This window comes from Xenopus laevis, chromosome 3L, assembly GCF_017654675.1.
Source record: "Xenopus laevis strain J_2021 chromosome 3L, Xenopus_laevis_v10.1, whole genome shotgun sequence".
In the NCBI taxonomy this organism is placed as follows: Eukaryota; Metazoa; Chordata; class Amphibia; order Anura; family Pipidae; genus Xenopus; species Xenopus laevis.
This window is the reverse complement of record NC_054375.1, coordinates 56,964,165-56,979,981: the sequence shown is the minus strand read 5'-3', so window position 1 is coordinate 56,979,981 and position 15,817 is coordinate 56,964,165. Positions and strand designations below refer to the sequence as shown.

The 15,817-nt window shown below is 36.6% G+C and overlaps 1 protein-coding gene across 1 annotated transcript in view; it reads right to left on the bottom strand.

Annotated features, from left to right (window-relative positions):
• LOC121401483 overlaps positions 1 to 15,817 on the bottom strand; it is a 93,925-nt gene that overhangs the window by 5,599 nt on the left and 72,509 nt on the right. The window contains exon 11 of the mRNA XM_041586275.1: positions 4,418 to 4,487. Within this exon, the coding sequence (XP_041442209.1) occupies positions 4,418 to 4,487 (70 nt within the window). The remainder of the gene's footprint in view (positions 1 to 4,417; positions 4,488 to 15,817) is intronic.

The following is a 15,817-nucleotide window of genomic DNA, read 5'->3' as shown; positions in this document are numbered from 1 at the left end:
TAATTACCAGCATTCAGGGGCATAAAAGTGGAAATAATGGCTGCAAATGTAAGGACATTCATGCAGCATAGCTGGATAAGTTAAAGCCCGTGCTCCCTATTGAGTTATCACTCCACCTATTATAGCCTTATTAAAATGGAAATGATCATATAGCAGCCCCAGTCAGTCAGCCACACCTGTCACTATTTGTTTCTCAGGTTCATTTCAGAGCTTGAAGTTTTCTTCTATTTCTGCTAAATAGCCTTGTAGAAAACTGATAAAGTGAGTGGATTAAAGGCTCACTGTTATTGCTCATCACTTAACAATTTTATGACATGGAAAATAGAAGGGGAAATATAAGAAAAAATATAAGAATATGTTCTCTAAAGCAAACTTCCCCAGCAAAAATGCTTTTAATATCATAAACCATATATATGCTTTGTTTGCAAAGAACAATAGCGTAAAGCCTTAATGGAAGATAAACTTAAATTCACATTACACAATAAGTAGGTCTGTGGATTCTACCATACCCCCTGTTAAAAGCACGGATACCCAACAGCCTGAATTTAGAAAGTGTCCAGCAAACATCCACCCAAGCAAGATGGACATTCATCTTTACCTATTAAGTAAGGCTTAAAATTGGACTAGGGGTCAGAAGAAATACTTGGAGAGTTCCTCTTGCCCCTTGCCCAACTTGCACTGATGCCTACAGCTAAAAGTCCCCTGGCACTAGGGATTAGGGTTGCCACCTTTTCTGGAAAAAATACCTTCCTATATATTTATCTTTTTTCCCTATTACTAACATTGGGATCAACCATCATTTTTACCGGCCAGGCTGGTAAAATACCGCCCAAGTGGCAACCCTACTAGGGATGCACCAAATCCCAGATTCTGTTTGGGATTTGGCCTAATTTCAGCTATTTTTTATCAGGATTCAGCAGAATCTAAAAACCTGACTAAACCGAATTTTAATCCTATATAACTGCCCGTTTAGGTGCTTTGCAAGCGCATTGGGTTTTTCAGCCAGTGCACCAAAGAAGGGTTTGGATTCCGTTCGGTATTCGGCCGAATCCGTATCCCTGGATTTGGCTGAACCCTGTGCAGGGCTCAGTTAGGGTTGCCACCTTTTCTGGAAAAAAATACCGGCCTTCCTATATATTTATCTTTTTTCCCTATTAATAACATTTGGATCAACCATCATTTTTACCAGCCTGGCTGGTAAAACACCAGCCAGGTGGCAACCCTAGGTTTATTGCATCCCTACCTGACATCCCTCTATACTGGCTATGTAACTTCAGAGAACCAGAGTGGGGTGGGTGGCTGCCATCTTTGGCCACAATCTCTGACCAAGAGCTTATGCAGTGGAAGCAGATATGATCCAAGTTTCCTAATGGGTTACTCTGCAGTTCATAGCCAGTTGACTTTAAAGGGATACTGTCATGGGAAAAAACATTTTTTCAAAATGAATCAGTTAATAGTGCTGCTCCAGCAGAATTCTGCACTGAAATCCATTTCTCAAAAGAGCAAACAGATTTTTTTATATTCAATTTTGAAATCTGACATGGGGCTAGACATATTGTCAATTTCCCAGCTGCCCCAAGTCATGTGACTTGTGCTCTGATAAACTTCAATCACTGTTTACTGCTGTACTGCAAGTTGGAATGATATCACCCCCCTCCATTTTCCCCCAGCAGCCAAACAAAAGAACAATGGGAAGGTAACCAGATAACAGCTCCCTAACACAAGATAACAGCTGCCTGGTAGATCTAAGGACAACACTCAATAGTAAAAGCCCATGTCTCACTGAGACACATTCAGTTACATTGAGAAGGAAAAACAGCAGCCTGCCAGAAAGCATTTCTCTCCTAAAGTGCAGGCACAAGTCACATGACCAGGGGCAGCTGGGAAATTGACAAAATGTCTAGCCCCATGTCAGATTTCAAAATTGAATATAAAAAAATCTGTTTGCTCTTTTGAGAAATGGATTTCAGTGCAGAATTCTGCTGGAGTAGCACTATTAACTGATGTGTTTTGAAAAAAACATGTTTTCCAGTGACAGGATACCTCTGCAGAGTAAATATTAGTTAAAAATGCAAAGGAGGGTTAGTTCTCCTTTAAAATACAACAAACTAACAGGATTCTTTACTTTCTTAAATGTTGTATAATGCCCCATGATATTTTTTCTAAATCATCTTTGCTTTAAAGAACTCTTTGTTCCATGCTGTGAACATGTATATTGGAAAGCTCAGTTGAAAACAATTAGTCCGAGACTGAATGGGTGGGTGTTTGTGTATCAGATTAAGTGGCCGCAGACCTAAACAAACACACTGAATAAAAAAGCAAGACTTTTGTGTCTAAATTGTTTTCATGTAATGGTTAGAAGAAATGGATGGTATGTCAAGTCAAATGTCTAAATGGTATCTAAATGCTTCTGATGATACAGGAGAACAGGTTGGGTGCAGTGCTTTCATTGTGCGATGGTTACAAACAAACTTCTACAAAGAAAAGGCTTTAAACTATACCACCATATAACATGACATAACATGGGAGACACAAGAAGACGTGTCTGGAAAGCATCATGTTAGATATAATAGACAAAATAAAGAGTTTTGCCGCAGCCTCCAATTACATTTAAACAATTGCATTTGCCATGATAAAAACTCCCCAAGGAAATCAGTTGAAATGCAGCCTTTGTTTCCTTTCCCCTGACTGGGATCCCTTCCCCCATCAAAGTACACTTCCAAAAACCCACATACATACACACGCACATACACAAAAGCTGTTTAAACTCTGTCAAGCGTCCTTTTCTGTGTGACATAGTCCTGAGACAAAAACCTATGCTGGTGGACAGCATGCATAATATGGTCCAGGCTTTCTGCTTTTCCCTGCATTATAGCACGGTGTAGCCTCCTAGCAAGGCAAAAAGTTTTCAAATACAAAGAAACCAGATAAGAAACCAATTCTTCTATTGCTCAGTTGGGGTGCAGCGTTTCACTATTTCTAAAATAGTGCGCTTTTATTGCTGGTTTTGTTTTAACAAAAACATTTTTTTCATTTTGTTCTAGAGAAATTTGCATTGTACTAAGATATAAAATAAAATTTCCATGGCAGAGTTATTTGATATATTATAAGCCAGTATTCTATGAAATGCTAAATGCAAAATAAATTTATAATCTGAAGTTGTGCATATCTATAAAACCAAATGAGAGTGAGTTCTTCTGGTAAAGGTTTCACAGACAAGAGAAGGAGATTCTACTCTCTTTAGAGCTACTATAGCTTACAATTAGGACAATTGGTTTGGCAGCCTGGGGGTCAGATCTTCAAATGACTGTGGCCATATACGGGCAGATTTAATTTCCCTTCGCTCCCTTAAAGGTGGCCATAGATGCAAAGATCCTATCGTACGAATCCTCGATTCATACGATTTTCGGATTGTGTGTGGAGAGTCCTGACTTTTTTCGTCCGGCGGAGATCGGTCGTTTGTCCATCGGACAGGTTTGATTTTGTCCCGACAGTCCCGCCGGAGCCCATTGCACTCTCATCGGAATCTGATCGTTCGGCCATAGGGCCGAACGTTCAGATCACCCCCGATATAGCCATGCCCGTTAGTGGCATATCAGGGAAAGATCGGCTCATTTGGCGATGTAGCTAAACAAGCAGATCTTTTTGTCTATGGCCACCTTTAGACTGGATTAAAGCCCAGTATCAGCAAATGCCCAATTGTGACCACTACTTGGGAAAAGTGTAACAAATACTCTTTGTAATTGTAACCCCCAGGGGCCTATCTTGGATTTAAACCAATTCATACAATTTAACTATTCTTAATCACATACACTTTTAAATAGCTATGTACATGCATAAGTAAAAAAAATATTTTTAATAGAATCCTTAACTGCATTTATCAAATTGTAATCTAAATTAAATGTTGAAGGAGAAATACAAGTAGGGTAGAAATACTGTACATTATGTTTTGGGCTACTATACCAGCCCAAGGCAGCCACAGTCTTTTAGTAGTGAAGATCTGTGTCCCAAAATATACCCCTGTAGCTACTCCATCTTCTTTTCTGCTGATTCACTGCACATGGTCTGTGCTGCTGTCACTTACTGAGCTTAGGGGCCAACTCAAAATATATAGTACACATAGAATATAAATGTCACAATATAAGGCTGATTAGTAATTTGTTCAGATTCAAATTTCACAGAAGGAACCAATGCATTCTGCATTAGAACTGAATAATAAACAGTACCCTGCACTCGATCCCAGCTAAGATGTAATTAATCCTTATTGGAAGCAATATATTTTCTATTTTCTATATTTTCTAATTCATATTTGAATTTTTTAACCAATTTCAAGTATGGAGCTCCCTTATCTGGGAAATACCAGGTCCCAAGCATTCTGGATGATGTCCCATACATATACAAGGAAATTTATTTTTACCTTGGCTTTGTACATTTTCAGTTCCAATGTCTTAAAGTCCATACGGTCAATTAATGATCTCATAAAGGAGCTGGAAAAAAACAAGAAAACAAAACAAAAGCAAGAAATGGATTAAGAGGTTCTGTGAGGTTTTATGGAAAAAAAAAAGATGGAGTTTAATTATTATTTTCTTCTTATTTAATTCAGTTGTTCTCTAAGACCTATGTGTGTCTATTTGTATGCCATCATTCTCCTTCCTGATGTTGCTATCTGTAGTTTAGATCTACTTACATTGTACAGAGTGAGTGCATTGACTAACTTCTAAACAGGCAACTACAAGAGCCCCACAACCCATAATGTGGCTTAGAGAGATTTTCCAGTAACCCTTCTGACACTGATGACTGTGAACTAGGTGAATGGAAGCTTAGAAGGGCTGCTATATGACATCATTGATTGTGATATGTATGTGCAGTCTGTAGCTTCCATTTAAAGGCTGGACAACCCAAGGTGTACAGATATTGTTGTGGAATATGTGGTTTTATATTAAATCTGTTAGTGTTAGTTGACCAAATGATAAGGTCTGATATTATCATTTCATGAATATCAAATGTTTCTGAGATCAGACAGGTAAGAAAATTGTTTTCCTTTTCCTGGTCTGTATGACAACATCGGTATGGCAATCTTTTCCAGAAGATGATATCTTAACTGAAAATTCGACTGCTGCCATTGAATTCATGAAGCATTTGATAACCAGTCCTTAATCAATGATACATTGAACTATATGCCCAATGACTGATCTCATGACAATTCATTGCATATACAGCAATATTTGTATGTGTGTGGCCAGCTTTAGTCGATAATATAAGGTATTATTAGAAAAAGGCATCTTGGGGCTGTCCAGTTTGGTTATTTGTAACAAAATTCTAACTTTCCAACTAAAACTGTATTTGCTCTATAGTGATAAAAGTTAGTCTGCATTTATAAAGAGGTGACTAGAACTGGCTATACATAGGCATATTTTGAATGTCAACATTTTCTTTCTTTATTGAGTCAGAAGCCTATTGGTGAAGGCATTCCATATTGATATCTTATTTGGACCTTACTCAGGTGTCACTTGAGAAGGCTACAAAATTCTGTTGGATGAGGCATTCAAAATGATTTAGGGCCCCATATGGTCTGGGGGCCAAATAATTGGATAGACTTGATTTGCCTGAAGCTGATCTTTCTGTGTATGTACAATTTAGCAATTGTGTAAGTAAAGTGTTGTACATATAAACAAGACACAAAGGAAATTTAACAGTCCATGGACATTGATTCTATTTATATAAAAAGCAATAAAAGACTCAGGCCATTTATTTATAAAGTGAAATGAGCCAGGTGCATAATAAAGCAAGGAATAGCATCAAACCACTGTCTCTGAGGGATGCTGATGATCTACTTCCTTTAGTTTTTTTTTTGTATTTTTATCACTGATAGTAACCCTGATGTCTGTCTGATTTTAATAATAGGAAACATTGCACTTTTTATTATGAGCATGAAATCATTAGAAATGCCTGGCTATGTAGGGGATGTCTGGTGTCTTTCTAGTAATTAATGTGGACCATCTAAGCCTGATCTGCAGTGTTCCAGTTTTCATCATGAGCAGGCACGGTTTAATCGAAAAAGCTGTTCATTACCAAAAGAACAGTTATTAATTTAGTATACCATGTGAAATCCGACTTGCGTTATTGAATTTAGAAGCATTATTACTGCATGCTTAAAAGCTAACAGAAGAGATGTCTCAAATGGTATTGCTCAAAGGCTTATACTACACATTTCTTTAACAGGCATAAAAATGCTTAAAATGGTTTCAACACTTTTTTTTTAAATAGAAGACATTTTGGAAAATACTAATTTATAATAGTTAATTTTTTCATTGAAGGGACTAAATCCTCCTTCTCTTGAACCATCCAATTTGGCCTTTTAGGTCTTCAGAGCAGCCTTGCCAGCATTAGATAGTACCTTGTCCTTGATAATAATTAAGCCATCATAAATCCTACCACCCTGGGTGTGTTTGTTTTAAATTTTTAAATGTTTTTAAATCATTGCAAACGCCTGTAGTTATCAATATGCAGTATCAGACAAAATCCACTGAACACTACTGAACACAGACTAAATGACATGTTCCCATTTAGACTGTAAGCCCTATGGGGTAGAGTCCTCTAGCCTTTTGTTTCCTTGACACTGAGCACTTAATCTGCATTGTAATTATATTTTATATTTTTGTGAATTGTATTTTAATAATGCACTTATTGTTACTTTTTATTCCAATGACCCCTTGTTTGTTACTACTAATTTATTTTTTTGTTGTACAGTGCTTTGTCCTCAAGGAGCGCTTTACAAATAAAAATATACATACATACATACATGTTTGTTAAGGGCCATGGAGTTTGCCTGCCCAAACTTGTTGGGCCAAACTCTCCCTTCAAAAAGAATGGCTTTCATATCCTTTCAGATTTCATGAAAGGACATTCAGATCCTTTTGAGATCCTCAGTGGGGATAAAGGGTTGGTGGGCTGATCCCCCTCCTCTCTTATTATAGGATTAACATCTTAATGTAAATAAAAGCAAACATAAATAGTATGAATTTTCAGAAAATAATCAACTGCAGATACAAGCACTTTCATGTGATTCTCATAGGGAACAATTGAGGAACAGGCATTTTGGCCTAATGTGTTTGGGCTGCTTAAAAGCACAAACCACTCAAAATTGGGGCATCTGCTTCAAATCAAACATCAATATACAGTATGTGCTCAACTGCTCTAGAGAAACAAGCAATGTGTGTATTCAGATCATTTCCAGTTACTGAAACACAAATTTTCATACCTCAACACGCGCCAGACATCGCAAGCACCAAAATATGCAGTGACCTGTGTCCAAGATCAAAATAGAGCCTGCCATTACTTCATGCCACCTGCACCTGGCATCACTGTGGTGGAAACCTTTCATGGTAAGAAACCGCTTTGGTCAAGGTACATTTATAATGTTTTAATATTCCAATATGAGTTCACCTGAGCAGGGTTGCCTTTTTTATCAGTGGCAATACATAAGTTAAATGTGATTTTGCAGGGGCCCATTATTCATGAAATATGTCTGACCAAAGGTCCTTCTGCTCTTGTTTGAACATGATCTAGCAACTTCTGTACTTTAACAATAACATAATCTAAGGTGTCGTCAAACCTAAAAGAAGAGTGCTGAAGTATTCTTGCTCTTGCCACCATGTTGTCCTACCTCATTCTTCCTCCCTACAACTGCTGCTCTGTTAGGACTGCCCCTCCAAAGACAACACCTCGGGTATTACATTTTTTAATGTATAATGGTCCAACTGGAGACCCATGGGCTAGATGTGGCACTCTGGAGAATTTTTATGGCCTCCTGTCTGCTTAAGGGCTCCTAAGACTTCACTGTATAAAATCATAATTTGAGTTTAATTCTGAAAGCACTGTTCTAGGTTCATTGCCTTCTGCAATGCCCAAGAAAATCCAGTTTTCTAACAAACAGAAAGAAAATATATACGGATTCTGCAATACTCAGAGGCGTAAATAGAGAGGAAGCAGACCCTGTGGTCTCTGGGGGTCCCAGGAGTGTAGAGGTCCCAGTGAGCAATTTTAATATATTATCTTGATAGAATAGGTCAACTTACCAATGTTTTGGTGTCCCAAATTGCACTTGCTGTGGCGGCCAGTAATATCAAGCTACACATAAACTGCACACATCTACATGAACATTTAGATGGTTACATATCAAAGGTCGAGTGTTAGAGTTTTTTTATACCTCGATTGAACTCACAACTCAAATGGTATCTTATTTATGAATGGGAAAAACCTGATTTTGTGAGTTTGAGTCCCAAAACCTTAAAACACGAATTAATCAAGTTTTCAGTGAAAAAAACCTCAAATTGCTTGAATCATTCGAGTTTTTGGGCAAAACCCTCCAAAAATAACCTCGAACATCATGCAGGCTGTTAACATCTTCAAATGGTTCAAGGGACCTCTGCCATTGACTCCTACATGACCTCGTTTTAGATGGTGAATTTTTGTATTCAAGCTATTTCTAAGGTTGGGGTATAATAAATCTCAAAAAATTTGAGTTTTGATCAAAATTTGAAAAGTGAGTTTTGACCAAAAAATACAACTCGAAAACTGGAATTTTTGTGGAAAACATAACTCGAGCCTTAATAAATCTGCCCCTTACTGTACTACAAATCTTTTGGTTACATTTTGGCAGCTACAACCATTCATGTGCAACTTTCATGTGTTTTGAAAGAGCTCAGACACCTATAAATACCTTGTTTACATCATATTCATATAAAAAGCCTGTTTGCATGTTGTACAGCAACCAGATAATCTGGATCATGGTCAGCTAGTGCAATAGTGAATTCTGCATTGGCTTGTTAAGTGTGCCTTGTAGCATAGAACCATAAATGAAAAAGAGGTGAGAGGTTGAGTTTGTTGGTAGCTCTCTGAGGGAGTCTCTGTGGAAGTAGATTAATGTGAAAGGGGAAATTACTCCTACTGTGAAATGCAAATCTTTTGTTCAATATACAGTATGTTGTAATAGTCAAAATGTAATAAAAGTCAAAATAAATAGAAAAAAATGTGCATAAATAAGTATAAACATCCACAATGTAATATTCTTTGTTTGTATTGCATGGTTTTTTTTATTGTGCATTTTTAAGACCTGTCTTTTTGTGGTGCAAAAATATCACTCATTTATCAACAACTGTATAGTAATCCATGGCAACTAATCAATTTTTTGCTCTCATTGTTCTACCTGCAGCTGGCTGAATTACTGCCTAGGATGCAAATTTGTTTAGTGTTAGTAAATGAGCCCCATTAAAGGGGTTGTTCAACTTTAAACTAACTTTTATTATGATGTAGAGAGTCAATTTGCATTTAGTTTTATTTTTTTTATTTGTGGTTTTTGAATTATTTAGGATTTTTGTTCAGCAGTTCTCCAGTTTGCAATTTCAGCAGTCTAGTTGCTATAGTCTGAATTACCATAGCAACCATGCATTGATTTGAATAATGAACTGGAATATGGATAGGAGCTGGCCTGAACAGAAGGATGCTAAATAAAAAGTAGAATAACGATAATTTTGTAGCCTGACAGAATTTGTTTTTTAGATGGGGTCAGTGACCCCCATTTGAAAGCTCAGAAGAAGAGGGCAAATAATTCAAAAACCAAAAAAAAGAAAAAATGAAGACCAATATAAAAGTTGCTTAGAATTAGGCATTCTATAAAATACTAAAACTTAACTTAAAGACGAACCACCCCTTTTTTTTGGAGTAAGATATTTTATTTGATACACTGTACTCAGGGTCTGAATTTTTCTACAGGCCCATGGGGCTGCTAAATGTCGAGGTCATGTAGAAGTCAATGGCAGATATTGCACAATTTTGTCGCAACATTTTCTCGCACTGACTTTTTCGAGCTTATTATAAATGAGTTAAATTTGTGGATGGCAGTTAGGTTGACTTTGTTTTAATAAAAAAATTAGATAAATTCGAGTTTTAGTAAATACTCCCCTAAATATGTGCAAAGGTAACATTTTTTTGCATAAAGCAATACTTTTTTTTTTAATTGAGCATATTTTTCTGTTAACAAATGTTATTTACCATATAGCTCTCAGACTTGGAAGCAGAACAACTTGTTTGCTACAGGTTGTTCACCTTTCAATTAACTTTTAGTATGACGTGGAGAGTGATATTCTGAGACAATTTGCAATTGGTCTTTATTTTTTTATTATGTGTGTTTTTTAATTATTTATATTTGTGTTCAACAGTTTTCTAGATTGTAAATTTAGCAGCTATCTAGTTTCTAGAGTCCAAATTACCCTAGCAACCAAGTAGTGGTGAGAGAATGAAATATGAATAGGAGAGGCCTGCAGAGAAAGATTAATAATAAAACAAAAGAGCAATAGTTATATTGGGCTTCAAGTGTCTAGTATCTGGATGACACAGCTCTACAGTATTTTGCACAATAAAAAGGGCAGAGATCCAGGGTATGAGAATACTACTTTCTTATTAGAAATTACTGGTTTGACCACTTATTATAAACACACAGTACAATTATACAAAAGACATTAATAATCTTGAAAGAGTTCAGAGAAGGGCAATTAAACAATGAAAGAACTGGAGAATCTGAATTAAGAAGAAAGACATGCCAAGTTGGCAGTGTCTATCCCAGAAGTAATAAAAGGTACAAAGTTTGATGCAATTCTAGTGACCTAGTGTATCACAACCAATCGGCCACTAGAATTTACTGGTCCCTTATTTAAAAGCATACATCTTTTTGGTTGCTACGGATTACTAAACCCAGCCTTTCTCTACATGTAATAAAAGGCGCTAAGATTGCACAAGAGGAGTAACCTATAACAACCAATCAGCATTAGCATTTCCTGGTCACCTGTTTAAAAATAAACATTGTATTGGTTGCTATGATTTACTGATCCTGGGGGCGAACTTAGAGCCTGTTCCTTATATTACATTCCCCTCCTGAAAAATTGTAATTGTTCATGATAAGTATAAAGATTTTGAGGAATGCACAGGACCATCCCTAGCAACCAGGGTTAAACATGCCGCAGTATTACTAAAAAGTTAGTTACATTTCTGTAATGCAAACAAGGATTATGTTCATCTGGTAATTTATCACCTTTGTTGGGTTGAGTTATTATTAACTTCCAGTTGTCATATAGTATTCAAAATCATATAGCCTATGGGAGATGGCCTTCCCATAATTCTGAGCTTCTTGGATAATGGGTTTCTGGATATATATATAGATATATATATATATATATATATATATAGATAGTGTGTATGTATATATATATATATATATATATATATATATATATATATATATATATAAATCTCACTGGTCACTAGACCAGTTATTAAGTGTATTTTAACCCAGAAGAAACATATTTCTATACATATCTATTAAAGGAGAAGGAAAGGTCTTTCAACTTGGGGGTGCCAAATGTTAGGCTCCCCCAAGAGATCACATGTACTTACAAGCCAGAAGACGGTCGCTCCATGGTGCTCGCTGGAAGAATCCCTGGACCAGTGCAATTTTCTCCTGATAGGAGCACCGGCCCGGGGTTTCAGATAAGTACAAACGATCACTTTGGGATGCCTAACATTTGGCACTCCCAAGGTAAAATACCTTTCCTTCTCCTTTAAAGGGCTTCTTCACCTTTAAATTAACTTTTAGAATGATGTAAAAATGATATTCTGAGACAATTTGCAACTGGTTTTATTATTTGTGGTTTTTGAGTTATTTTACTTTTTATTCAGCAGCTCTCCAGTTTGCAGTTTCAGAAATCTGGTTGCTAGGGTCCAAATGACCTTAGTAACCATGCACTGATTTGAATAAGAGACTGGAATATGAATAGGAGAGGACCTGAATGGTAACATGAGTAATAAAAATCAGTAATAAAAATACATTTGAAAGAGTCAGAAGAAAAAGACAAATGATTCAGAAACTAGAAAAAAAGAAAGCCCAATTAAAAAGTTGATTAGAATTAGCCATTCTATAACATAATAACAGTTATTTTAAAAGTGAACCAGCCCTTTATACAGCCAGTACGTATTTGCTGACCAAATAACAAGATAGATTATTGTACACTATTAAAAACTATGTCAGGAAGGGGGCCAGTTTTTTTGGCGGGTAAAGTTGCTGGCTAAAATGATGAGTTGATGATGAATCGCTGTGAAGCCTTTGTGATTGTTCAGGATGCATTCTGGGTCAAACAAAGAACAAGGACACAAGTTTGGCTCAGGAGAGCAACGGATAAAACTGTTCATCGAATGGCGGGCCCCTGCCGTCATGACCACTTGTTGACATTGAAAGGATTTCACAACAAGTGAGCAGAAACAGAAACGATTCTGTTCTCTGAGGCTATTAGCTCCAACGTGTGGCAGTGCAGCGGTCAGTGCTGATGCCTTTCCCTGCTAATGAGCTCTGAATGCCCTATTAAACTGGGACACTACAGGACCAGAGCCACTGGGACAATGCCATGCATGAATGACTTCCACAGTTCTCATTGGCTGCCCAAATGAAAGAAGCAACTGGTAACACTCAGATTTAAACAGAGTTGACATTCCAGTTAAATGATCCTTTATTTGGGTCTTGAACCGATAATATTCTACACTGACCCGTAATGTCAAGATAATAACCCAAGTCCCAGTTTGGTTTCATCTTCACATTCACATTTCAAATTTTATTTCTGCAGACTAATGAAGGATGAAAGGAAAATGACAAGATCAATAATGCATAAAATGCAAATGCGATGTGTAGTTACATCATGGAACGTCACAGTATAATGGGCTGCAGCTATGTTTAAAGGAACAGTTCAGTGTAAAAATAAAAACTGGGTAAGTAGATAGTATGTGCAAAATAAAAAATGTTTCTAATATAGTTAGTTAGCCAAAAATGTAATATAGTAGTATAAAGGCTTTAGTGACTCAATGTCTAACATAATAGCCAGAACACTACTTCCTGCTTTTCTGCTCTCTAACTCTGAGTTAGTCAGTGACTTTAAAGGAGAAGGAAAGTCTTTTTCCACTTGGGGGTGCCAAATTTTAGGCACCCCTAACATCAGTTACCTGCAAGTTAGAAAACAAAGCAAAGATCTGATTGGTTGCTGTGGGCAACAACACCTGCAACATTTTATTGCAATTTTTATACAGCGTGATCGATAGACCCCGAAGTGCTTTGTTTGTACAATCATTAAACCTCCCTAATGCCCAATGAACAAAAATATAATTCTTAGTAAGTAAGTATATTCTTTATCAATTTTCAGTGATTTTAAGCTTTAGACTAAATTCTACTAGATAATCTTTATCATGACCTGGTAATGCTATTTACATGCCTTTGCCAAAGCAGATACTAATTTGCATACTGGGGGTGCCTGCAATGACATGGAATTCTATGAAAAAAACCCTGCATTCTGGGTACAATGAATGGTCATTTATGTATGTCTTTGCACTTTGCATGTCGCACTTTTTTTTCGTAAATGAGCCATTACATCTTCCAGCATCTACCAGTTTTCAGAATTCTACCAGGGGTTCATTTAAAGGAGAAGGAAAGGTTAAAACTAAGTAAGCCTTATCAGAAAGGTCCATCTAAATATACCAGTAAACCCCCAAAGTAGTGCTGCTCTGAGTCTCCTGTCAAAAGAAACACAGCATTTCTTTCCTTCTATTGTGTACTCATGGGCTTCTGTATCAGACTTCCTGTTTTCAGCTTAAACCTCATTGCCCTGGGCAAGAGCATGCTCAGTTTGCTCCTCTTCCTCCCCCCCTCCCTTCTCTACTGTAATCTGAGCCCAGAGCAGGGAGAGACTCAGGCAGGAAGTGATGTCACACCATGTTAATACTGCAGCTCCTATACTAAACAAACAGTAAGTTTCTAGAGCTTTTTACTCAGATATGGTAAAACATTCTACAGAATAAATATAGCATTCTAGCTTGCACTATTGCAGCTATCTATTGGCAATAAAATGCCTCTGTAGCTTTCCTTCTCCTTTAAAGTATGTTGGGGATTTTAGATCAGCCATTTTTTGTTTGTAGCAATATTGCTATAGATTACATATTCCCATTAAAAACATTATAAAACATTTCTTACAGGTCCTTAAGATGACGTTGGAAAGCTACAGGGAGCAAATGAAAGAGATTATATTCACTTGATTTTTCTACATTATGACCTATCCTCATTTTAGCAGAGAGTATAAAGTAAATCTTACAAGTAGAAGAAAAGTAAAACCTTTGGCTTTTGCATAAAAAAGTTTTCTTTTTAGATCATAATTTAATGACCCGTTTTGCAGTCGAGGAAGAAAAAATCATCTTTTGCTACTTCCACTTTGTTAAAGACTCAGAGATTGACCCAATCTTTTAATTTGAGGGCCCCTAATAGAAGTCAGTGCAGATGTTATTGTGATCACATGATATACCTGGGCAATAGAACCTAAATGGGGCCTTGGGTGAAATAATAAAATCTTTCACACCAATGGATATACTAAGAGGCATTTTTAAATGCAGGACTTCTGAGTGAGATGTGAGTAAAGTAGAAACTAGTCCCTCTTTTGAGCTCACATGTTTACCCCCCCCCCCCATTCTGATTCCAGAGGAACAACTTTGTCTTCTCAAAGTGATACAACATATTTAATAAATGTTTTGCAATGATTTGCCCTCAGATGATATTCATATCAATTCTTGGTTAATATTCTACGAGGCAGATAAAGGAGGAGGTGCTGTTATACAGCCCTGAATTAATAAGAGTGGGAAAAAGTCCCTTTGCAAATTTTCAGTCCTCTCATAACAAACCTTTGAATCCTCCCAGCCAATTCCTGAACAAGCTTGCAGTTTTCTTCTACCAACAAGCTATATTCATACCGAACAATTCTGCTCTCGAATATTATATTTGCTGTGGAATATTACATTGCAATCATAAAGGCAGCATAGGTGTTTAGAACTAGTGAAACGTTGTTTAATGTCTCTGGTGTAGCGATACATTTTTTCTAAATTCTGGAATTGCCTATACAGGTATGAGACCTGTTATCTAGAATGCCTAGGACTTAGGGTTTTCAGGATAACGGATCGTACTGTAATTTTTATCTTCATTATTATGTCTACTAGAAAATCATATAAACATGATTGGCTGGTTTTTGCTTCCAATAAGGATTATTTATATCTTAGTTGGGATCAAGTACAACATACTGTTTTATTATTATATAGAAAAAGGAAATCATTTTGAAAAATGTGGATTTGGATAAAATGTAATCTTTGGGAGATATTCTTTCTGTAATTTGGAGCTTTCCGGATAATGGATCCTACACCTGTACTGTGTTTTGGTTTTCATGTTCTTTTTTAATGTAGTTGCACATAGATCAGTGTTTGCCTATCTCTTTCTACTCTCTGGATCCGACTCTTGAAACAATGTAGTCAGTTCTCCTCTAGAACTTTTAATCAGGTAGCTTCTGCTATATTGTTTCAAGGGTGAGACGCATAGAGCATGTAACCAGCCAGACAGATACTTCTTTTAATAATGACATGCACAAAACTTTAAAATAATTGTAAATTTAAATGAATATATTTTGGAATGTTCTTCAAATTGTATAATGCAGTTTGTGAGTGGAGGACTCCTGTAAGTATGAAAAGTTCAACAAATCATTATGACTGCAAATCTGAAAATATTATAAATAATCTGTTATGAGGGATTACACGGATGTACAATATCATCATGTCCTACCATCATAACAATAATGATATAATGGTAGTGGGGAAGAAGGGAAGAAGAAAAGCATAAACAAAGCCATAATATTTCTGGTTTGAATAAGCCCTTTCTAGGTTGGTGGTGTCATTTGCATGCAGTGTCAGA